The sequence below is a fragment of the Rhinolophus sinicus genome, chromosome 18, assembly GCF_057876585.1.
Source record: "Rhinolophus sinicus isolate RSI-liver-muscle chromosome 18, RSI-T2T, whole genome shotgun sequence".
In the NCBI taxonomy this organism is placed as follows: domain Eukaryota; kingdom Metazoa; phylum Chordata; class Mammalia; order Chiroptera; family Rhinolophidae; genus Rhinolophus; species Rhinolophus sinicus.
This window is the reverse complement of record NC_142518.1, coordinates 12,641,236-12,667,881: the sequence shown is the minus strand read 5'-3', so window position 1 is coordinate 12,667,881 and position 26,646 is coordinate 12,641,236. Positions and strand designations below refer to the sequence as shown.

Here is a 26,646-nt window from a genome sequence, read left to right as displayed (position 1 = left end):
TTTGTTTATTTTTCCAGGCATCTAGTGGAAATTATTATTTCATCCCGTACATCGTGACACCCTGCGCTGATTATTTTTGCTGTGAGAGTGACGCCCAGAGGCGTGCCTCGGAGTACATGCAGCCCAACTGGGACACCATCCTCAGTCCGTTGTGCGTGCCCCTGGTGGACAGGTTTATTAACCTCCTCAAGGACATCCACGTGACCTCATGGTAATTCCCCTCAGCCATCAACAAACCCCAGGAGCTTTGCTCAAATCTTCCCTTCACGTTCATGGATGCGATACACCCTCAAAAAACCATAGTGCTCTGAGAATGGGGAACCTCCGCCAGCCATTTTTAAGTCCTCCTGGGATCCATTGTTGTTCCTTACTACCTCACTAAGTTGGTCCATTGAGGTGTAGCTATAAGAGAATAGGATTGGAGTTACGAGGTCAGGGCTGAGCCTATGTTTGGCCCCAACTCCCTGTGTGACCTTGATAAATAACTTCTCTTCTGTGTAGCCATTTTCTCATCTAGAAAATAAGGAAGTTAAGTCACTCATATTTTTAATGCTCATTCAATTCTTAGAGTCTGTGTTTTAAGATCATTTCTGAGGATGATTTCCTTCCTGCACTCCAATCAGTTGTTAAAATGCCTCAGCAAGGTCATTCTGACCACAAGTTCTTGTGCTATAGAAGGCGGGATGCATTGAGTCCAGCTGAAGCCATCATGACCTCAGGATGTCCTGTGACGTGTTCTTTGTAGATTGATGTTGAGGAAGGTGGGAAATACTTATTCAGAGGTGGGCGGGTTTGGGTCTGAATCCTGGCTCAGGTGATTCCTCACTATATAACCTTATAAAAATCAGCTCACCTCTTTGTGCCTTGGTGCTCAATAAACCATGCCTTAAAATGTTGTTTTTCTAAAATTTGAAGGCAGAAAAAGTATTCTACTTAACCAAAGGATCCAGTCATTTTGCTTGCAGCCAATTTAAAGGATTTACTCCTGGAAGTTATGTCACAAGGAGGAGGATTTATCCTTCCAAAACAAATGAAAATCCAAAGCACTGGCAGAACTCACTTGACATGTAAAGGACTGCATATCCCACTTTGGCTCACATCATGGCTCCCTGAATTGTAGAGCGTTATTACTGTAGCCTTGGTGTGAGGTACACAGTTGTTAACAGTCTGTTCTCTTTTTCTATCCCACCACCTCTTCTCTGGACACAGAGTTTCTTCTGTAGACTTTATGGGAAAAGAAAACTGGAAACCCAGACATATGTGACCACTTGCCAACAGAAAGCAAATGGGGAACCTTTTGTAGGACATTCCTGGAAAGCCCCATTCAGTTGCACCTTACTAACTGTTGTCTTATTGCACAATAAATATTTTAGTGAAGTTTAAGGAGAAAACTCTCCCAGTATCATCTTTTGAGGTCTGACCAGGAGAAAGGCTAGCTTGAGTCTGCCAGATGAGCAAGGTCTTTGCAAGAAATGGACTCAAGTTTGTTTCTCATTCAGTGTGTGTATATATCAATAGGAAAACAACTGTTTTGACCTGGTTTAATTTCAAAGGACTTGAAATACCTGTTGGTTGATTCCACCCCTTGAACTGGTAGATGCCTGACAATGGTTAGTGAGAAGGTAAGTGGTGAGTGGTGCCTATGGTTTAAAACATCGATAATGAGCAAGGCAGATAAGTTTTCAGCTCAAGTGCCAACTCTGATAGATTAATAAAGGCTGCCTGGAGTTCTGTGCTGAAAGGGGGCTGGAAGCCATCTCCAAGTTCACATTGATGGGCAGCATCTTGCCTGGTCCCCAAAGGCAGAAATGGCTGCATGTTTATTACATATATGATGTCCCCAAGCCATACTCCGTTCAGTGTTTTGTTCATTTACTTACGAGTTACTGTTCTTATTAGGTTTCTTGGTTTATTAAAACTATTTTTCAGAATTGCCCTTGAAAATAAAACTTAACTAAAATATAACTTTTTTCTTGTCGGGCTAAACTAATAACACCTTAATAGCTTTGATGCCTCTGTAGTCCACCAAATGGACAATGGCTGTCACCCAACTTAATGACTCATCAGATTAATGACAGAATTTTAAACACTGGTAGAATCTGCTAATTTGCTCATCATTGGGGGTGATTAGCAATAGACAAATAAGGAAATAAAAAATTTAAGCAATGCACTGATATTTTTATATCAGAGTGCTTTCTGTGGAGTATCACTTCTTTCTTTAAATGTTTGTAAGGTCTTATAAGCACTGGACGAGGATGAGTGTTGTATACACATTTATTTGGCATAGTTTTATAGTTATTAAAAGTAGCAGCTGTTATTCTTATGTGTTGCTTCTCTTTTCTGAAGACTAATATTTAATTGAGCTTATCTTTTTTTAATGAACAGCCTAATTTTACTCTCTACAGTCCACTCATTTCTGCTACTTAATGGGTTGACAGAATTATCGCTTGGTAACGCCCAATCTCCATAAAAATGTTACTTGGAAACTGAGCAAGAAATTTAAATCAATCTATGGTCATTGTAAGTCAGCTCGTGTACATCAAATTAGGTCAGTTTTAAAGCTATTTAAGTACCAGGTACTAGCATTAGTTCTTTAAGTGGTTATGGTGAGATATGCCAATGTGGATTTAAACTGCTTTAAATATATTCCTACCTCCCTATTATCATCTAGATGCCCCACGAAGGAAGTTTTATGTTTTACACTAGAGAAGCGTTCTGGCAATTGAAAATCACAAGAAGAGTGGAGGGCTGTGAAAGACAGAGATGGTCTGTAAGCTTCCAGGAAGTGCTTCTTGGATTGCTCATTGTCACGTCCAGTTTTCGGCTCACAGCCAAGCGGAAAAAGCTTAGTGCTTACTAGCTTTTTCTACCAGGGACACCCGATAGAAAGATTCATTTTAAAGTTCTCATTTGACTGTTTCATGGCCTTTGGAGTTTTGTTTGGCTTTGTGATAATCTGTAAATAGTAGGGAAATAACTAAGTAAGGTACCTACTTGCCCTCTATGTGTTTGAAAATACCGGAGGAAGTGGGGTGGGTTGGAAGGGTAGGAAGTCCTATGTGTCATCCAAATGCAGATGGGGTGAAGTTGAAAATTATTTACCAGGTCATAACGAACTGATTTTGTTGTTGTTGTTGTTGTTACTATGAAGTAGTTAGTTTTTGTAAAATGTGAGTAACAAGTAGGACGTATCTCCTGTTTGCTGGTGCCGGAAAGATGAGGTCTGGGCAAAGCCCCCATGTATTAGCTAGGTCATGTTGATGAGAACCAAGTTTGTTTGAGCTGCCAAAGGAAACGGAGTCCTGGATGCATGGAGATGCGACCAGAGGTTTTCATGTTTCCCTCTCCAGTGCTTATTACAAAGAAACCTTGTTAAATGACATCCGGAGAGCCAGAGAGAAATACCAGGGCGATGAACTGGCAAAGGAGCTGGCTCGGATCAAACTCCGCATGGATAACACCGAGGTTCTGACCTCAGACATCGTCATTAATTTACTGCTGTCCTACCGCGATATCCAGGTATGAGATACGCTTACCAGAGGCTAACGCATGCTGAGTTCTTTGGCTTGAGGAATTCCTCATGTGAAGTACTCTTATACTAGGTGTATAGTTAGGTAGCTGTTTTATAGACAAAATATGCATGTGACTAGGTCATAGTTCACTTAGCGTATCTGTTGTGGTAGAAATATTGGAGAAGGTTTTGTCATATCAGAAAGCCACTCCAACAAAATCTCATATACGGTGCTTCTCACTAAAAGGAACTCAGAATTGAACAGTTTATGTGCACTTTGTTCTAGGCATTGTTCCAAGCCCTTTGCAAATCCTAATTAATCCTCATCACAAGCCTATGGGATGTATACTCTGATTATCCCCATTTTAAAAATGAGGAACATAAGGCACAGAGAAGTTATGTCACTTGCCCAAGGTCACACAGCAGTTGGCAAAGTCAAGATTCAAACTGAGGCAACCAGCTTGTTCTTAACTCCTTTGCTGTGCTGCTTCCTTTAGGCCTTTGTCACTTCCTTCTTTGTTTACCACCACCCATCAGTGACAAGGACAGCAGGAGTAGCAGACGCACATCCAGGGCCCAGGGAATGAAGATACTTATTCTAAGACAAGCGTCACAGGCTTCTGGAGAGTTCTTGAGATGGCGTTTGTGGGACGCAGTACTATGAAGGAAATCAAGCATGTCTTCCCTCCAAGTTTAATGCTGTTGAGCCATTTCTAATGATGTCTTCCCTTCCTTCCCTTTGGAGGAACACAGGCAAGGTACCTTACCTGCAGAATTCCACAAAGCCATGTTGGAGATTCTAAATGAGAATCCATTTACGACCTGCACCAAGAACAGAGTCAACCACTAAGGAACTTGCACTCCTAGTGACAAACAGATGCATCTAATTGATTTTAATAGCAGATGCTGTTAGGGGTCATGACAATGATTAAATTATGCCCCACAGGACAAGAGCATGGGAATGGCCCTTTTTAAGAAATCTTTCTTCCTGAGCTGCTGGCTTCCTTCTGTCCTTGCCTTCACACATCTCTTCTTTTTATAACCTTCCGTTGGGACTCTCAGGCTCCAAAGCGAGCCAGAAGCTTCTTGGAATATGCTGCCTTACCTTTCCTTGGGCAGCTGCATCCAGGTGCAGAGGCACAGAACATAATGGGATTTCGGTGGGAAGTCCTCCTCTGCTAACGGTGGCTGGCTGTCAGCAAGTTGGCCAGCACAGTGATCTAAGCCCAGCTGAAAAGATAGCAGATGGCACTGCTCAGAGGGGACCCAGTTGAGCCAAACATGGTAGCATTGTTTCCCTGGGTAATTATGCGGTTGAGAGTAGTGCTTCTCAACTGGGGGACATACGGCAGTGTCTGGAGACATTTTTGGTTGTCACATTTCAGAGGGGAGGGGGACGTTCTACTGACATCTAGTAGGTAGAGGCCAGGGACGCTGTTTAACATCCCACAGTGCACAGGACAGCCCCCCACAACAAAGAATGACCCAGGCCCAAAATCTCAGTAGTGCCAACATTGAGAAACCCAGGTTTAGATGAATTCGTTTGTTTCTGGTAAAATAGGAAGGACTTGGATGTTTCCTCCCTTTATGTGCCAAGTGATTGTAAGGTTTCTTGTGTGTGTGTGTGTCCTGCTCATTTGACCCCACAGCTGTGATGGTGGTGGTAACTCTCCTGCATTCAAAGCATGGTGGGGGAGAAGGTGGAGCGATTAGAAAGTATAAATTGGTAGTCACAAAATAGTCACACGGATGTGAAATACAGTGTGGGGAATATAGTCAATGATGTTGTAAAGATCATGTAAGGTGCCAGATGGGCACTGGACTTATCGGGGGATCACGTCATAGACTGTGTAGATGCCTGACCAATGCACTGTACACCTGAGGCTGAAGTAGAATAACACTGAATGTCAGCTGTAACTAAATATATATATATTTTTTCCACAGGATGTAAAGCACAGCACAGGGAATATAGTCAATGGTATTGTAACAGCTATATACAATGTCAGAGGGTTAGTAGATTGGGGGGTTATCACTTCGTAAGGGGTGTAAATGTCTAATTACATTGTTTTGTACACCTGAAACTAATAATTATATATATATGTGTGTGTGTGTGTGTGTGTGTATATATATATATATATATATATATATATATATATATATATATATAAAATAAAAAGTCACATTCTTCAGGTATATTAAGTGAAATAAAATACTGCAAAGTAATAATAATTTTTAAACCATGGTAACTTTTTCCTGCCTGCTGGGCTATAAGTAACTTCACTAAATGTTCTCTGTAGGGAGAGGCTTGTATTTAAATGCCTAGGCTGTCTCATGTTTATAACTATTCAGAAAAATCTGTGAAGATCTGTGTTTCCTCTCTTTCTTACCCTGGGCTGTCATGCCAACAGGACTATGATGCAATGGTGAAGCTGGTAGAAACACTGGAAATGCTGCCTACGTGTGATTTGGCCGACCAACATAATATTAAGTTCCACTATGCATTTGCACTGAATAGGTAAGAATGATAATCCATGTGTAGAGTTTTGAAACAAGCCAGCTGTTAAATTCTGCTTGCTTCGTTCGTTCAATGCTCATTGAGTATGAACCAGATCATGTGCTCAATGCCAAGGTTATGAAAATGGGCAAGGCATGGTCTTGGTCTTCAGGGACTTTGTTTTTGGAACATATATTCTAGCTGTGAGGTCTGCTATGTCACTAAATCTCTCCAGCTCAGAGCCATAAATGTCTTAATGAAGGTTTGCGCAAAGTGCTATGGAAGCATAGCAGAGGAAGGAAATCATCTGCTTAGGCATTTTGGGGGGGTCCTTTGGCTAGGTTTGGAAGAATTAGTAAGAATTACCTGATGGGCAGGAAAGAGTATGGGATGGGGGTGGTGACAAGGCCACTCCACTTGGCCAGAACGGAAGCATGAACATAAAGATCATGGGCACTGTGCCTTCCGGGAACAGCCAGTGTGAGCAGAACACAGATGCAGGTGAAGCAAATGCACGCAGTGAGGCTCAGCATGGAGCATGGGATCTTGTCTTGAAAGAACCTTGTATACATGAGTAATGAGTTGATAGTATCTGATAGACTGTGGGGGACTAGATTACGTAACAGAATTAACATTGTATGATAGGAAAAGAGGGTGCTGTCTTTATGTACTAGTATAATATGAACTTTGGAATACAAATTACCATGCTATGTAGCGTGTGTGAGACTTGGAAATTCTGGCCCGCAGACCACAAGCCTCAAAAGGTTATGTGCTAGGGGTATTAGCTAAGATGCTGTAACAGAGAGTCACCAGATGCAGTGATTTAAATTAGTTTGATATTCTCTTTTACAAAGCAGTCTAGAGGTGAGTGGACTGGGCTAATGACATAGCACTGCTCCAAAAGGTGTTCAGGGATCTAGCTTCTGACCATTTTGTAGCTCTTTCATTTCCGAGAGAATAATCGTCTTCTTCTAGTTGAAGCTACCATGTTTTCCTGAAAATAAGACTGAGTCTTATATTAAGATTTGCTCCAAAAGATACATTAGGGCTTATGTTCAGGGGATGACATCCTGAAAAATCATGTTAGGGCTTATTTTCCAGTTAGGTCTTATTTTCGGGGAAACACAGTAGGTCACTGCTACTCTGTGTTCCCACCTATGGAAAGGAGGAAAGAATAGAAGCCCAGGGCAAGCAGTTTCCTTTAAAGTGAGTAGAACCTGCACACGCCACTTCTACTCACATTGCACTACAGAGAGTATAGTCCTATGACCCCATCTAGCTGTAAGGGAACCTGGGAGATGTAGTCTCTAGCTGGGCAGCCATGTGCCCATCCAAACTTAGCTACTATTGATTTGGAGGATAACTAGGAGTTTCCCATATTCAACCTCACAGAATCCCAGATGCCTAAATGTCTTAGTCCTACAGTCTCCCTTCCTCCCCTGATAAGATACAGGAAGAGGAGCGGCATTAGGTGACCATGATGAGAAACATGTCCAGATACCCTTCCCGCCAGGCCTGTCCTCTGCTGGGGCCAGGAATGGTCATATTGAATCATACAGCAAAAAACTCCAGGAGGGTATTCAAACTTGGCTTGAGAGCCGAAGAGTCCTGGCATCTCCTCATCAACTTTTCATGGCCAGTGTTTTCTGCAGGGAATGCATAAAGTAAGGGTTGGAGGTGACCGGAATTAGAGGACTCCAGTGTCTGGTTTCTCAGATGCTTGGCTTTGCTTCAGCCTCTGGATTAGGCCACAGGCTGTGGGCCTGCCACTGGCAGCATCTGCAGGATAGCAGCGGCACAGAAGCCCACAGCTTCAGGAGTCTCAACACGTATGTGGTCACATCTCTCTCTCCTGTATATTGAAGTAAAATGTACAGGCAGTGAAACATATAGATCTTAAGTATATGGTCTGATGAATTTTGATAAATGGATATACACATGTAAACAACACCGTTATCAAAATACAAAATACTTCCATCCTCCCAGAAAGTTTCTTTGTACTCCTTTGTGAGCAATGCCCACTACTCCATAGGCCAAACCTGTTGCAATAGCTGTCTCTGTAGATGAGTTTTTCCTGTCCTTGAACTTCATATAAATGTCTGGCTTCCTTCACTCAGCATTGTGTTTGTGAGGTTCATCCATGCTGTTGGACGTATCAGTAGTTCACTCATTCTCATTGCTCTGGAGTATTCCATTGTATGAATATGCCACAATTGATGTTTCTGTTTTACTGCTGTTAGAGCCTTAGGTTGTTTACAGTTTGGAGGTACTAAGAACAGTGCTGCTATGAATATGTGCATGCTTTTTGTACACATATGGACACATTTCTGTTGCATATATAGCTTATGTCCTACTGTAGTAGACACCAACAAACAGTGGTAGTCAGGATTTGGATTCCCATTAGGAGAGAGGCTTTATGGTCTCTCTGAAAATGTGCCTGCTCTCTTTCCAGTGGTGTTTAAACTCAGCATCCCAAGAAAGGGGGTGCTGGGAAGGCCATCTTGGTTAAGCCTGAAAAAAAAAGTCCTGTAACTTTGTTCCCCTAGTGTAGTGGGTTCCGCTTTTATTTACACTTAACGATACTTGATTTATCCCTGATTTATAAGGATGAAATAAGTTATCAGTGGTGAAGTTCCTGGAAGAATGCCCAGCACACTGTAAGTGCTATGTTTTTAAAAAGGTAGGGTTGTGAAATAAAAACTAAGAGGATCATTTAAGTCACTCACCACCATGTCTTTCCCCAGACGGACTAGAGATAACTGTTGTCAAACGGAATGAAACAATGGATTACCATCCATTCAAAGTAGTAAAAGTAAAACAAATTTTGAAATGGAAAATCAGTATCTAAGAGAAATGGGTACGACAGGATGAAGTGATCCTGAAGCGAATACGTTTCCACTTTGGAAGCAAAAGGGCTGGGATTGTGTGCCAGAGCCACCTTTCTTTCTGGCGATGGGTCTTCTCCTTCTCGTCTAATTGTAGCTTCATACTAGACAGTGGTTCTGTATCATAGGCCAGGCACGGCCCGCAATGTCCAGAACCCTCATTTTCTCTAACCAACTGGGGGTTTTCTGTAGAACTGCATTAATTGCTTCTTTGTATATACAATCCTATCCCAGAATTCATATCTTCTGCATGCTACTGCAACTGGCCAAGGTATACCTAAAGCAAAGGCTTTAGGTATACCTTGGCCAGTTGCAGTAGAATTTGGCATTATGTACAGTTTTGAGGAAGTTTATAGAGTGACCTTCTATTGATAAAGGGGGAAATACAGACAATTAGTACATTTTCCTGCATTACAATTCACCTTTAACTCTTAGGAAGTGGAACAAATCATGGCCATAAGTTAGTTACTAAAGGTTGGCAGTAAAGAATGGTGATGGACCCTCAGGGCAGGTGTTCCCTGTTATCAGGAAAGCCGGCTTGAGCTGGCCACCTTTGCCCCATCGCTTCCACTTCATTGCGTTCAGAAGCCCATTCAAAGCTTTTTCAAGTTTCCACTGAGCAGTGAAATGGTTTGCCTTTCAACAGCATGGAATCTTTTACGAGCAATTTTTTTTTCTGCTGCTGCTGCTTTTACAGACAGGACTTAATTAGATATGCTAATGCAGCCAGAGAATCTGACCATGGATCCAGGCAGCAGACAGAAGGATGTTCTGGAAGAAGAATAATGGAATCAAAGTCCTAGGTTAAAAAACATCAAAACTTGCCTGTCGCTAGAGGAAAAACTGAGGGTTGCTAGATGGGAGGGGGGTGGGGATGAGGGGGAAGGTGAGGGGATTAGAAAACTGTCGGTAACCACAAGATGGCCACGGGGTTTTGAAAATTAATTTGGGGAACGTAATCAATAACGTTGTAAAGATGTTGTAGGGTATCCGATGGACACGTGTTCCATTTGGGAGACCACCTCAGGGATGATGTAGATGCCTGATCTCTGCACTGTACACCTGAAGCTGAACAATAATGAATGCCAACTATAATTATACATATATATGTATGTATATATATGTATGTATATACTTACAGGAAGTGGAGTACAGCATAAGGAATAGAGACAGTGGAAATGTAATGGCTCTGTGTGATGTCAGAGGGATAGTGGATGGGGGAGGGGGGTTCACACAGTGTGAGGGATATAAATGATAAACGTCTAAGTATTACTTTGTCTTGTGCACCTGAAACTAATAAAAATTTTTAAAAATTAAAAAAATAAGAGTGACTGGCATTTGGATAATTTATCAACATTAGCCTATTCATTTTCACTAAATGCATATTATTGAACTTGCTTTGCTGGTAGTTGGATAATAAAAAATAATAATATTAAAGTCAAAATAAAAACGTGCCTGTCATGAAGTATAATAGGAGGGTACGCATGTTTTACTCCCTGCATCTTTGGGTCAAGACTGCCAACTCGAGCAAAATTTAACTCATTGCATTACTCAGCAAGTGGAGGGGAAACTGAATGTATGACGCGTTTATTGGAATTTCTGATGCGTCACACTACAAATGAGCTAAGGGGAGTGATGGAGAGAGGAAGATACTCCGTGGACCGTGCAAACGCAGGGCGGACATTAGATGAATGTTACTGAATCCAGCCCATGCCAGAGGGACTGCAGGCTTGTTTCGGAAACTACAGCAGTCACTTCAGTCTTAGCCTCGGGCTTACCCAGGCAGGTCATTGTTCAGGTGAAGGGACACATGTCCCCAGGAGGGCAGTGTGGGCTCATTATCTCTGCAATAACCTCCAGTCTCCTTTTTTTGTCTCGTCTGTTTATGTTCACTGTTCAACCGCACCATCTTCATTCATATGTTTATATAAATAGCCATTTTTTATTACATGTTTGTAAAGTAGAGAAATGATGACATCTCCCCATTGTTATAGTGCATTTGTCTCCAGGTACCTAAAACCATGTGGTAAAAGAAACATACATAGTGGTGGTGATTGTTTTCCTGGCAGTGAAGAGAACCACAAAAATCTGTGAAAAGGAATCATCTAGTCTAAACCCTTTATTTTAGAAGGAAGGAAGGAAGGAAGGAAGGAAGGAAGGAAGGAAGGAAGGAAGGAAGAAAGAAAGAAAGTCAAGAACCCCAAATGGACCAGCTGATTGATAAGAGAGCTGGGACCAGAACACCCCAGTGTTCTACACCCACCAGTTTAATATCATGACATGATCAATGAAACTCTTCCCAGGAAGCTTGATCTTATATGTTGTTTGCCTGAAGGACAAACAAAACCAGCCATGGGCCACTTGGAATTGTAGGGCCATCTTCTTACATGTCCTGCTTTGTCATATATGATGAGAGCATTAGATGGTAGCTGAATACTGAAGCCACTTTCATAATATATACTTTTTATACCAAAAGACCAGTTGTGCTTTTTCCTGAGAAAAGGACCATCTCCTTACCTTCTGAGAGGTGGCCTTGCCAATAACACGTTTTCTTTTGAAAAATATTTATCCCAAGGACTTGCCACTTCATCTATCCTCATTCCTCCCCGCTGTCGTCCTTGAGTCTGACATCTTCCTTTTCTGTCTACTTCCTCTTTCAGTTCCCTTCTTTTATTCCCCTCCTTCATTTTCAGTGGAAGGGCTGTGTGCTAAAGAAGGGAAGAGCTCATGAGGGGTAACTAAAGTCAGTGAGTGATTAAAAAATACAATCACACGTGTGTTATGTGTTACACACACACACACACACACACACACACACGAAGAACTTGTACAGACAAGTGAACTTGTTCTCTTCAAACTAATTGTGCTGCAATGCACTACATTTATTTTGACAATGCTGCCATTATTCAGAATATCATGATGTCATTGGGGTGAGGGGATTCTTTATTTCTTTGGAATTGCCTTAAGAGCCAGCTTACATGGGACATAAGAAATCAATATCATTACCGTGAGCTCTGAAAGCACCGATTTGGGTTTGAATTCTGGTTCCTGTATGTTCTGGCCGTGGTCAAGCCACTAAATCTCCTGAAGCCTCATCTTCCTCATTTGTACAAGGAGATACTAACATCGACCATGTAGTGAATATTACTTGGCGTATTCCTGGCATGAAGCTGGTGGTTGGTGATGGCTGTGATTATTTCTGTGTAGCTTGATCACCCATATTTTTACCAAGTATGAGAGAGAACTTTTTTGACCATTTCCAAATATCAAAACTGCTAGCAAAATAGAGATTTGTCACCACAGAAGATATTTAAAAGGAAGGAATTTCATAAAGAAAGATTGATAAAAATACTGTTAGCATGAGAAAATTGCTGGGATAAGTATATGGTCCTCTGAGGTGACTATTTTGAATGGAACAGGGTTTATTTGAATACATACGATGTCTGATAATTAAGTTCACGAACTCATCCTAGAAAAAGTGCTACATACCTCATTGCTGAATATCGCTATGGTCACCTTTGAAGTACTCCCTTTGGGAAGCTATGCACCAACGCCAGTGCCTAGTTCACCCTTCAAAGCAATTTTGGAACTCTTTTTCTGGAATGGCCATCAGAGCTGTCCTCGTATTACCCTTGATTTCCTGAATGTCATCCAAATGTCTTCCTTTCAATATTTCCTTTATCTTCAGGTAAAGAAAGAAGTCACTGGGGGCCAGATCAGGTGAGTGGGGAGGGTGTCCCAATACAGTTATTTGTTTACTTGCTAAAAACTCCCTCACAGACAGTGCCGTGCGAGCTGGTACATTGTCGTGATGCAAGAGCCATGAATTGTTGGCGAAAAGTTCAGGTTGTCTAACTTTTTCATGCAACCTTTTCAGCACTTCCAAGTAGTAAACTTCGTTAACTGCTTGTCCAGTTGGTACAAATTCATAATGAATAATCCCTCTGATATATAAAAAAAGGTTAGCAACAAATTCATGAACTAATTGTCAGACCTCATAGATTTGTAGAAAAAAAGAATAGTGTGTTTGGTAAAATTTAGAGTTTATTACTTTATAGCAAGTTTCTCAACTTGGCACTATTGACGTCTGGAACTGGAATTTCTGTGTGGTGGAGGCTGTCCTATATATTGTACCATGTTTCCCCAAAAATAAGACCTAGCTGGACCATCAGCTCTAGTGCGTCTTTTGGAGCAAAAATTAACATAAGACCCCGTATTGTATTATATTATGTAAGACCCGGTCTTATATTATATTAAAATAAGACCGTGTCTTATATTAATTTTTGCTCCAAAAGACGCATTAGAGCTGATGGTCGGGCTAGGTCTTATTTTCGGGGAAACACGGTAGGATGTTTAGCAACATCCCAGTCTCTGCCCACTAGATGCCAGTAGCACCTCCGCCGACCCCAGTTGTGACAACCAAAAGTGATTCCAGACATCGCCAAAAGTCCCACAGCAGACAAAACAAGCCTTGATTGAGACCACTGCTTGATAGAGAGGCATTCTGGGCTGTGAAAAGAGCACATGCTCTGATGTTTGAATCTCTTACCAGCAATATGATGTCAACAAGGTAGTTACACTCATTAAGCACGAGTCTGCAAATCTGTAAACCAGGATAGTGATGCCGATGGCAAGGGTTAAATGAGATACACCATATACAAATGGCTTGCACAGCCCCTGGCAGCCGGAAAGCAGTTAAGTTTGGTTCCTCCTCCATTTATCCCCCTACTTTCACTTCTTAATTTGAATGAGGAGGTTACCTGAGGTGATATAAACATACTGCAGAATCTATCAACATTTCTCTGGCATTTCCCACAGAAATTGAAAAAAACAATCCTAAAATTCATATAGAACCATCAAAGACTGTGAATAGGCAAAGCAATCTTGAGAAAGATGAACAAAGCTGGAGGTATCACACTTTCTGATCTCAAACTATATTACAAAGCTACCGTGATTACAACAGTATGATACTGGCATACAAACAGACACATAGACCAGTGGAAAACAGAATAGAGATCCCAGAAATAAACCCATAAATATACAGTCAACTAATCTTTGACAGGAGCACCAGGAGAAAAAGATAGTTTCTGGGAATGGTGCTGGGAAAACTGGATATTCACATGCAGGAGAATACAATTGGATCTTATCTTACACCATATGCAAAAAAAATTAACTTGAAATGGATTATAGTCTTAAATTGAAGACCTGAAACCATAAAACTTCTAGAAGAAAACTTAGGGAAAAGCTCCTTGACATTGGTGTTGTCACAGATTTTTTGGATATGACGCCAAAAGCACGGGCAACAAAAGCATGACTGGCTTATTTCACTGAGCATAATGTTTTCAAGATTCCTCCATGTTGCAGCGTACATCAGTACTTCACTTCATTTATGGCTGAATAATATTCCATTGTACTGATATACCATATTTTTTTCATTTGCCAGTGGATGGATATTTGGATTGTTTCCACTTTTTGACTCTACTAGGGAGGTCTGTATGAGCCTGGTCCGGAAGTGATGTTCATTACTTCTTAGCACATTTCATTGGCCAAAATTCAGTCTCATGGCCCAACCTAACTGCAAGGGAAGTTGAGAAATGTGGTCTGTCTGGCTGAGTGCCCAGGGAAAAAAATAAATGGGGTTTAGTGGACACAGAATAGTCCCTGCCACATGAACTTGCACATAAGGAGTAGTTTAACTGGATCCCATCCATATGGATATCGCTGGGAGTGTGTTGGATAGCAGAACCAAGAGCTCAGGCAGGAATGCAATGAGCTCCTGTTGCCTTTGTGAGAGTGGGAAAGCCCCCTGATAAATGCCCAGATCCACATCAGGGCCTGCCAGCCCACTGTAGAGCTTTGTGGTCCCTGGAGACTGGGAAAGGTTGAGATGATAGGAACAGGGTGGGATGGTTTAATAGTGGTTCTGCCCTGATACATAACTAAGTCTTATTTGTAGAGGAGGAAAACAGCCATTCTGGTCTGTGTGTTTCTTTGGCTCTGGGCATTATTCACACTAAAAAACAGTTGCCTTTAATTGTTCCCTTCTCCTTATGTAAATATGAGGCATATGGCTGGAGGAGGGTACTTGCTTTCTTGTGACAGGTGTATATCTGTCAAGATCCAATCAGGAAACAGAAACCACTCTAAGCATTTAAAATAGAAAAAATTAATACAGGAAATGGGTTACACAGTTGATGGAAGAGCTGAGAAGCCAAATAGGGAACTGAGGCAGCTCAGAAATCAGCATTAGCAGGAAGCTGCTACCATCTTTCCTTTGGCTGGAGGGACACAGGAAAGAGGTGATGTTATCAGAACTCAGGGGCCAGGATCACCTGGAACTATTGTGAACCCGCCTGTCGGGATCTAGGTGTGTAGAAGAGACGCAGCTATTACTAGAGCCACCACACAAAACAGAAAAAGAGGTAGAAAGTACTCTGGCTTCTTCCTTCTTCCCCTCCTCTAGTTACTCGTTCACCACTGCCTCCCACTAGCTGCTCATTGCTGGAAATCAGCTGACCTGGGAGCGTGGGAAGCAGACTGGAGGAGTGTGGGGACAGAGTCCCAGAGAGCAGTTTCCAGGCTCTCGGCTTCACGTGGAAAGATGCTGGCTCGGGTAGTAGATGGCCATTAGCTGTGGCTAATTGGTCATCAGCTGTAACCAGTTAGCCAATTAGCCACTGATATAACTGCTGCGGCTGCGTAGGTTGGTTGGTTGGTTGGTTGGTTGGTTGGTTGGTTGGTTGGTTGGCAGGCAGAGAAGTGGACGGCAGGTTGCAGATCATGTGGATCCTACTTCGTGTGTGTCTCCAACCCAGCCGCCATCGAGAATATAGTGGTATGACTCCCCTATCTATGGCTCGGCTCCATGGGTGTTCCTTTTTGGCCTCACCATGTCCTGCATTCTTATGTGGGGAGCGGGACCAGAGACCCCGCATGACACCCTGCATGACAAGGAGTCAGCCCCCCTGTGATATGAGGCAGAGCAGAGGAAAGAGGAATGTATCCGAGGGCAAACATACCAGACATTGGCCCAGCAGGACACTACTTTCAGAAACACTGTTCAGGTTTTACATATTTTTAAGTCAACTTTATTAATGCACAATTGAGGTATAACCTACATATAATAAAATGCACCCATTTAAAGTACACAATTGGATAACTTTGGCCAAATAAATACACCAGTGTTACTACCACCACAATCAAGATATGAAAAGTTTTATCCCCAAAGATTTCCTTTTTGGTCTTTCCTAGTCACTTTCCCCCACCATCCAAACCTAGTTTGGATAATTTTGACTGACCTGTATTTCAGTTCACTGATCCTTTCTTTTGTAGTATTCAAATCTGAAGTTATGCCCATTCAATGAATTTTTTTTTTTTTTTTTTTTTTTTGTATTTTCGAATTTTTCAGTTACAGGACTTCTATTCATTTGTGATTTGAGAGTTTCCAGTTCTCTCAAAAAATGCCTATCTCTTCACACATACACACACGTTACATTTATAGAAACTATATTTTTAATTGTTTTCAAGTTCTTGTCTGCTTATTTTAATAACAGAGTCATTTCTGGATCTGGTTTTATGGATTATGTTTTCTCTTGGTTATGGGCCATATTGTCTTGCTTTGTGCACTCTCATAATTTTATTGTGTTCTAGATATTTTATCTGAAAGAATAGTGATGACTGAAGTATAATTTTATTTTGTTTTGTTAGCCTGAATATCAGAGCCCTTTCTTAGTTCTGGAAATTAGCATGCGTGACTGATTTTTACATATTTCTGGTAGAGTATAGATGGATTGGGACTGGACCCTCCTTTTAATTAGAATTAGTTCACTTATGAGTAGCCCAGTCCCCAACCTCTTGTCCCTCTGCTGCCTTTTTTATTTTGGCAGTAGTTGAGCAGGGAGGGTTGGGGCTGCTATTTCTGATCTTTGGATTCATTTTTTGTACTGCCCCCAAATTCGAGTTCTGTGATAAAGCATGTGATATCTTTCTATTTTTGTGCCTCTTCTTCACTGTGGCTTTCTTGGCAAAATTCAGGGGGTGAGGGTGGGGCTGGGGCAAGCAAATTTGATTTTGCTTGGAGATCCTTCCAAATTCTGTTCTATCCCATCAGCCCATGCTGTTGTCCAAAGCTTGGCTGATTTTCTCCTTGTTCTTGTGAAGTTTCTCTATCAAAGGCTGGCTCCTCCATTTATCAGCACCTAGACCAAACACCCAAGTATGGAAGCTGTCATGGCTCTCTGCTCACCTCTGAAAGGTTCATTTTTCTCAGGAATTCAGTTAATCAAAGAAATTCTTCCTTCCACTCAGTATGATTTTTATGTTGTCTGGATTTTTATTGTTATCATACAAGTTGAAGGCCTTTCATATTTATTCTTCTACATCTTAATTGGAAGTAGAAGTATCTTAAAAGGTTTTTTTATTAAAGTTTATTGGGGTGACAATTGTTAGTAACGTTACATCAATTTCAGGTGTACAATTCTGTAATACATCATCTATAAATCAGGTTGTGTATTCACCACCCAGAGTCAGTTCTCCTTCCATCGCCATATATTTGATCCCTTTTACACTCATCTACCACACACCCCTCTTACACTTTGGCTAAAAGGGTTTTGATCGGCAACCTAAGACAAAGTTTGTTCTAGAAAGGACACTAGTCTAATGAGACCTTTTGTTTATTAATAATCAGGCCTGGCTTAGAAGAAAGGCTTTTTGGAACTGTCTGTCTCTATGAACCTTATGGACATGCAATATAGAAAATATGGACAGGCAGATAGGATGGTTAGTGACAGATCAATACACTGGCAGACCTGTAGCTCAGAGTAACCTTGTGAGGTAAGCAATGTCAAATATACTTTTAAAATGCTGAATTGAGGCACAGAAAGGATAAGTAACTTGCTCAAAATTCAAATGGGTAGTAAATAGTGTGAAAGTAACCAGAACTCACTCTATATGATTCCCAGTCCAGTGTTCTGTTTTCACTCTGCGCATTTTACTGAGGAAATAATATATGACTATGTTAATATATTCTTGTGAAATTTTGAAAAGAAAAGCAAAACAACAACACTTAAAGCAGTTGTCCTTTGAGTTCCAATCTCTGATCCCACTCATATTCCAGAAGTAACCTCTCTTGTCAGTTTGGTGTATATCCTTTCAGACAATTTTCTATACATTTACATACTATTAGATATGTTATGCTGCAGGGTTTTTAAAGTACAGATCATACAGGAGATATTCTGTTATTTTTGTTTGTTGTTGTTCACTTAGCAAAGATGCTTGGAGATATTTCCATGTCAGTACATTTAGACGTGCTCAGTTTGTCATTCATTTAACAGGCATTTGTTGAGCAGCTACTATGTGCCACTTCCACTTCTAAGCACTGGGGCACAGCAGTAAACAGACCAGATCACTCCCCTTCTAAAAAAAAAAAATCCTTCCGTCTTGGAGCTTACCTTGTCAAATGGGGAGGAACAATAAAAAAAATAAGTAAAGTAATTTTAAAAGGTTAGGGTGATAGAGAGGGATAGTAGGACACAGAGGTTGCAGTTATAAGTTGAGTGCTCAGAGAAGACGTCACTTAATAGAGAGTGACATGAAGGAAAGATCAGAGGAAATGAGGGAACGTACCACGTAAATATAGGTGAAGGGGAGTAGATGGTAAGAAATGAAGTTGGAGAAATGACTGGGAGCTAGATCTTGTAGAACCTTGTAAACCATTGTAAGAAAATTGGCATTTGAGGTAGCAGAGGGTAAATGGGATCCAATATATGATGATGGAAGGAGAACTGACTCTGGGTGGTGAACACACAATGGGATTTATAGATGATGTAATACAGAATTGTACACTTGAAGTCTATGTAACTTTACTAACAATTGTCAACCCAATAAACTTTAATTTTAAAAAAAGAAGAAAATTGGCATTTGCTCTGAGATGGGAGTCACTGATGAGGTTGTTTGTTTGTGGGTTTTTTTTTAAAGATATAGTTAACATATAAGTGTATAAGTTGAAGGTAAGCAACATAATGATTTGATATATGTATATATTATGAAATGATCACAGTAAATCTAGTCAGCATCCATCATCACATGTAGTTAAAGTTGGTGGGGTTTTTTTTGCGATGAGAACTTTTAAGGTCTTAGTAACTTTGAAATATACAATACAGTATTGTTTACTATTGTCACCATGCTGTACATTACATCCCTAAGACTTATTTATTTTATATGTAGAAGTTTGTACCTTTTGACACCCTTCACTTTTGCCCACCTCCCACCCCCCCATCTCTGGCAACCACCAATCTGTTCTTTTTATCTATAAATTCAGTTTTGTTTTGTTTTAACATTCCACATAGAAGTGAGATCGCATGATAGTCATCTTTCTCTGACTTATCTCACTTAGCATAATGCCCTCAGGGTCTATCCATTTTGTCCTAAATGGCAACATTTCTTTCTTTTTTATAACTGAATAATATTCCGTTGTATATGTACCACATTTTCTTTATCCATTCATCCATCAATGGACACTTAGTTTTTTCCCCATATATTGGCTATTGTAAATAATGCTGCAATGAATACGGGGGTACAGATATCTTTTCAAATTAGTGTTTTTGTTTCCTTTCGATAAATACCCAGAAATGAAATTACTGGATTATATGATAATTCTGTTTTTAATTTTTTGAGGAACCTCCCTTTTGTTTTCCATAGTGGCCACACCAATTTACAATCCCACCAACAGTGCAAGGGAGTTCCCTTTTCTCCACATCTTAACCAACACTTGCTATTTGTTGACTCTTAGATAATAGCCATTCTGACAGATGTGAGGTGGTAGCTCACTGTGGTTTTGATTTGCATTTTTCTAAAGATGAGTGATGTTGAGCATCTTTTCATATATGTGTTGGCCATCTGTATGTCTTCATTAGAGAGATGTCTATTCAGATCGTCTGCCCATTTTTTAATTGGATTGATTATTTTTTTGTTGTTTTTGAATTGTGTGAGTTCTTTATCTATTTTGAATATTAACCACTTATCAGATAGATTATTTGCATGGAGAGTTTTGAGTAGAGGAGTGACACATCTGACTTGGGGCTTAGCAGGATCACTCTGACTACTATGTTGAGAATAAATTGTAGAGGGGCAAGGGTAGAAGCAGGAGATGACAATGACTTAGACCAGGGTGGTAATTGTGAGAGGCATGAGGAGTAGGCCAATTTTGGGTATGGCTTGAAATAAAAGCCAGCATAATTTGTTGGTTGAATAAAGGGTGTTAGAGGAATCAAGCACAACACCAATATTTTTGGCATGAAAAACAGGAAGAATGGAGTAGCCATTATTAAATAATATGGAGAAGACTGAGAAGACAGGTTTGATGGGATGATCAAGAGTTTGATTTTGGGAACATTAAGTTTGAGGTATTAGACATGCAAATGAGATGTCAAGAAGGCACTTGGATATGCAAGTCTAGAGTTTACGGGGGAGCTCTGGGCTGGAAATCGAAATTTGGGAGTCATCAGAATATAGATGGTTTGAAAACTCATGACGCTGGATGATCACCAAGGCATCTAGTTTAGGTACTGAAAAAGAAGAAAGGCCCAAGGGTTGTGTCCAGGCACACTCCAATGTTAAAAGATCAGGGGAATGAATAAGAACCAGAATATTAGACTAAAGTAGAAGGAAAACCAGGTAATTGTCGTATCCTGCAAGCCAACTGAAGAAGATGGTCCAAGGAGGAAGGAGTGCTCAACTATCAAATACTGCTGGTAGTTCAGGTAAGACAAGGGCTGAGAATCAGAGTTAGCAATGATGCAGACCTACTGAATCAGAATGTCCAGGATAAGAAACACTGAGGCCTGGATCCCATCTCCAGAGATTGTGATTTAATTGGTGTGGAGTACAGCCTGGACTGGACGCTGGGGTTTTTTAAATTCCCCAGGGGATTCTAATCTGCAGCCAAGGTTTAACCCTACTGTTTTAGTTCATTCCCCGCTCTTAAATTGTGAAGTGAATAAATTTACTGAAGTGGCTTTATTGTCAGAAACATGTTGCTGGACTGATTAAAACACAGGAGTTTTTATCTTTAGGTTTGATCTTGGACACTTTGGGATCTGAAAATGATAAGCAGATCTGAAAACTGATTATTAACCACTAAAGGGATTAGCTATTTAGCACCTGTTTTAAAGGGGCTTTTAAGCTGAAAATCTCTTTGCTTTTCATTTTTTGCAAATGTTTCATTTTGTTTGTTTTGTTTATCCTCAAAAGACCTTTTGTTTTGAGTAACAAGAGTTAAGTTTCAAGTTAATGAAAAAATTTGAGGAAAATCTTGATGCAATTGGTCCAAAGAAAACCAAACAACCCTGAACTCATATCAATAATTAAACATGTAAAAGAGTTAAGTACATTCTTTTCTGACTCCTGAATATTTCACACCTCAAAAGTTGGCTCATAATAGATGTAGAAATTTTGTACCTCATTAAAGTTTTAATCTTTTTTACTTTCTCACCATAGACTGCAGAAATTATTTAAATGCTTTAGTAAATTTGAGTTGGGTTGATAACTGTTGGCTCTTAAAAATTAAAGAATATCATGGGTGAGCCGTTCATCAAGAGATCTGGTTTGCAGGTGAAATTGGAGTCTGTGGACAAAGAGAGGAAAGATCAAATATATTAGAACAAGACCAAGGTAGAAAATAGAGAAAGTCAGAGTTGAAATACAGGCTTAATTATTGCAGAAGAATGCCAAGGGTCTAGATTAGCCCTTCTCAACCCTGGTTGGGTTCCACAAGAGAATTAAGCCCTAATGCCCTAAGGCACCCATTGTATCAATTTAATGAACTCTCATATGCATACAGAATGGGGCTAGCTATGTACCATTTGGGGGAGAATAGAGAAAATAGTCACTCAGATAATCAAATAATTTTCTCCAGGGCTTAATTCTCTAGCAGAACCCCAGTTGAGAAAGGCTATTTTAGGTACTAATCTCTCTTCTTGGATGATGCAGTGGTTTTTTGACATCAAGTCCTCAAGGAAGAAAGCATAAAAGAGCCTGTGGTAAAATTGCCAAGAAATTAAGAGTAATCTCTTTATTTATTTGTTAGAATAGTTATTAGTGAAGTATACACAGGAACACCTTGTACAAATCCCAGCAATGATTTGTTTTGAACAATTTAATGTGTATCCTTCCAGACTTTTGTCTATGCACATAAACATATATGTAAATTTGTATGTAGTGTTCACTACAAAGAATGGCATCATGCTATTTATTTAGCTCAGCAATCCCCCCCCCCCCGCCCCATGATCTGTTATGGACTTCTTCTGTATAATTACTTACAGATCTGCCTCTTTCTAAGGGTCACTTGATACTCCACAGTTTCATTGTTACAAAATACAGCTGACCCTTGAACAACTCAAGAGTTAAGGGTGCCGACCACCTGCACAGCTGAAAATCTGTGTAAAACTTAAATCTGCCCTCTGCATCTTCAGATTCCCAACTGTGGATCAAAAATGGTATATTGCACCATTCTTCTGTTAGTGGACATTTGGATCACCTCCAGTTTTTCACTATTACAAACAATGCCATAATATCACACAATTTTCTTCAAAAATTCTTGAATACCTATATTTCTATATTATAGACTCTAGAAGTGGAATTGTTGAATCAGAATGTGTACCTTTTATTTTTTGTTTTTATTGTATGAATTTCAAAAATATTTAAAGTAGGGAATAATATGAACCTTTCTCCCATGAACCTTTCTCCACTTCCGTAATTATCGCTGCATGGCCAGTTTTGTTACATCCTGTTCACCCCCCACCGACACCCTCATACCCCAACACTGGATTTATTATGAAGCAAAGTCATGCTATTTTATCCATAGATATTTCATTATGTGTCTCTAAAGGTTAAGGACACTTTTATAAACATAATCATGATTATGTTATCATAACTAAAGATTAACAATAATTCCTTAATATCAGTGTTCAAATTTTCCCAATTGTCTCTCTTTTTTTAACAGTGGGTTTGTTTGACTCATGATCCAGACAAGTCTATGCATTGCATTTGGTTAATATGACTCTTCAGTCTTTTTTAGTATATAGGTTTCCCCTTCTCTTATTTTCTTTTCTTTTCCTTATGATTTGTTTGCTGAAGAAGCATTTGTCCTGTAGAATTTCCAAAGTTCTGGGTTTTGCTGTGGTGAGATTTAGGAAGTTCCTCTGTAAGTTGGTAGTTAGATCTGGACACTTATTTCAGATTCTGGTTTGATTTTTTTTTTTTTAAAGAATACTTCATAGTTGATTGTGTATTTTATGTTTTTTTTTCTCTTTTTGTGATGCTAGCAACCCTTGACAATCATTGCCTAGATCCATTATTTTATTAGGAGTTGGGATTGCAAAAGAGTGATATTTGAGTTTTATAATTAATCCCTGAGTTATTAACACAAATACTTTATAAAGAGAAATGTCCCCTCATCGATGACATGGTTACCTTGATGTACAGTTTGTATAGGAAAAGGAGGCTATATGCTACATTTTTACCTTGATCAGTTCCAAAACAATGACTTGGTTCCTTAGCATCCTCAAAAGGTGACCAGTGAGGTTTTATAAGATCATTATGAACTCATTTTAACATAGTTGATGTATTTCAATCCTTTATAGTTATTCTTCTTCTTAATGCTCAAATCATCCCCTCTTTGGCCAAAAACTGATTCAGATTGGTTTCTGAGTCCTTTTGATATAAGCTTAGCAGCTTCTTTGCTTTTTTTATATGTTAAGATGTTCCAGGATCATTTAGACATCTGGATTCCTCCATTCCTCCAATGAGTCCTGGTTCCTTTTAGTGAGAGAGTATATTTACAGATCCCAGTTAGGGCGTGAAGGTTCTCATTGCTACTGAGTTGGTCATGATTTGGGACTTTTTCTGTAGACAGAACTAAGGAAACCAGTTCATGAATTCATACTGATGTTCTAATTCAAATGTAGAACTATAGGACTTTTACTTCCTTGATCTTATGTTTATATCTCTTATGCTGAAAAATCTGGTTCCTAATGATATTAATATTTTTTGTTGTATTATATACTATAAATATATAATATTTTCAAAATACCAGTACCAGTATTATCACTAACAATTTAACTACTGGAAACTATTTAAGATTTGCATTTATACTTTTTCCTTAGGTTATATCTCTTAGACAAAATACAGTCAAATTGCTGTTTTAAAATCACATGAATTAGTTTCTCTTTTGTGGGTAAGCCATCAATCAGATGGCATAGGTTCATCGTGTGTTTTGCCCCAAACACAAATTCATATGGTATGTTCATTGGCATACAGTATTTTTAGGCAACACTTTTAAAAATATATACATTTCATTTTCTTTTATAATTATCTAAAAAACTTACATAGTTTCAAATTCAAATTCCAAGAAGTGTAACCACTATCCCTGTCCCCTTCATCATGCTTTCTCCCTCCACCTATCAGTAGCCACTTTCATTACATTTTCATTTATCCTTCCATTTTGAAGAAATAAAAACAGATACATATATTTATTCACATCCCCCCTTTTCTTAAATAAAAGGTAGCATTCTGTGCACAATAGCCAACACCTTGCTGCATTGTCTTAATATATTCTGGAGATCTCTCCATAGCAGTATTATATAGAAATTGTTTCATTTTTTACAAATGTTTAATAATTTATAATATGAATATCATTAGCCATAGTTAATTTACTCAGTCCCCACTACTGATGGACATTTGCTTCCAAACCTTCACAGAATGCTTTTAATATTTCACAGCCACAAACTCAGGTTATTTTGTGGCAAAAATTATTTTAACAACAGTTTAAGGAATCTGTTTCCGATATATAAAGTGAAATTTTTACCATGTAATCTAATAATAGAGAAGACTGTGGTTTATGAATGTAGAAATACTTTCCTAAATTTCCTGGCACAATAGGTGTAACATGAGATAGGAAAACAGGAATTACTAAAGTCCTTTGCTGTTTGAGGATGTCAAGGCATGTCAGGTCAAAAAATGCCAAGATACATTTCTAAATTCATCTCGGCTTTGAATTTGGGAGCCCTGCCACTTTTCCAAAGAACTTTTATCAAACTGTCTTTCTCATGATTTAGGCTTAGCTTCTGAAGGCCTTGCTCTCCATCCCGCTACAGGAGGCTGCCATGTTATTTTTGCTGTCTTCCCAAATACATTGATCTGCTTATGCTTTCATCCAGTTTAGGTCTAATTTAAAGAGAAGGAATCAAGTAGGGAGTGAGTATGATTGTATGGGATTTACTGGTGTGGATTTTAAGCAGTTATTACATTTCAATATGAAAACTGAAATATAATTGAGGGTTTTTTCCTGCTAAAGCACAGTATCGTTACACCCAGCCCCTCACAGAATGAATGCATATGTACGCCGTGTCTTCATTCAGATGTAAATGATCTTATCACACAAACCTTTCAGGAGAAACAGTGCAGGCGACCGTGAGAAGGCTCTGCAGGTCATGCTCCAGGTTCTGAAGAGCTGTGACGGCCCCGCCCCCGACATGTTCTGCCTGTGCGGAAGGATCTACAAGGACATCTTTTTGGATTCAGACTGCAAAGATGACGCCAGCCGAGACAGTGCCATTGAGTGGTAAACCCGCAGCCCTAGTCCGTAGCATGTGCATCTCTGCAAAGAGCAGAATTGCAGTAGCTGAGGACCCAGGTCTTTTTCCTGTGTATGTGTGTCTGCCTGTCTGCTGGCAGTGAAGAAAAATGTCATAAATGTGGTTTAGGAATTTCCACATTCTTTTTTCCCAAAGGAAACCATTAGAATCAGGGTTTTCTGCTGGGGGCATTCTTCCCCCAACTTCATTCATTTATAGGGGCAAGAAGGAGGTGGAGTTACTCCTTCCAGAACCTTGTTCTACCACTGTCAGGGTATTATCTTCTTAGTGAGCTGTTCATTCCTTTATTTCCTCAATGTTTATTGAGGATTTACTGTGTGCCAGAAACTCTTCCGGGTGGTGGGGATAAAGACACAGCAGACACGAATCCCTGCCCTCATGGACCTTGCATTGCTGGTAAGGGAAGTCAGACAAACACAGTAAAATATATAGGATATGAGCCGATGATGGGGGACATTGGGGACAGTTAAGCAGGGAGGGGGAAAAGGAGGGTTGGAAGGAGTTGTCTGCAATTTTAGGTACGGTGGTCAGTGAAAGCGAATAAAGACATGAAGGGAGTGAGACAATGAGCCTTGCAGATAACTGTGGAGAAAGTGTGCCTAGGGGGAGGGTACAACAAGGGCAAAGACCCTGGGGAGGAAGCATGCTGGGCATGCTCAAGGACAGTAGGCGCAAGCAAGCAGAGAATGGCAGGAAACAGGAGGGAAGGCGACCCTTGTGCTCTGAGTGAGATGATACAGCATTGGAGTGTTCTGAGCAGAGGAGTGACAAGATCTGATATGGGTTTTAACTGGAGTACTCTCACTGTTATGCAAAGAATACATTTTAGGGGGTGTATCAGCTAGCATTTACTGCATAACAAACAACTCCAAAACTTACTGGCTTAAAACAGTGATTTATAATTTCTCATGATTCTGTGGATTGGCCAGGCAGTTTCTGCTGGTTCTGCTCCTACAGTGCTGGGCTCACTCCTAAAGCTGCAATCAGCTGGAGGCTCAGTGGGGCTGGCAGGTCCAAGATGGCCTCACACACACTTGTCAGCTGGTGCTGGGTGTTGGTGGTGAGTCTCCATTCTCTGTCATGTGGTTCTAATCCTGGTAGAGC

The 26,646-nt window shown here is 40.0% G+C and overlaps 1 protein-coding gene across 1 annotated transcript in view; it reads left to right on the top strand.

Annotated features, from left to right (window-relative positions):
- Window positions 1–26,646, top strand: part of MAP3K15 (mitogen-activated protein kinase kinase kinase 15) — a 119,410-nt gene that overhangs the window by 43,064 nt on the left and 49,700 nt on the right. Inside the window, exons 4-7 of the mRNA XM_088795091.1 lie at window positions 18–211; window positions 3,351–3,519; window positions 5,920–6,026; window positions 25,338–25,508. Coding sequence (XP_088651217.1) covers window positions 18–211; window positions 3,351–3,519; window positions 5,920–6,026; window positions 25,338–25,508 — 641 coding nt within the window. The remainder of the gene's footprint in view (window positions 1–17; window positions 212–3,350; window positions 3,520–5,919; window positions 6,027–25,337; window positions 25,509–26,646) is intronic.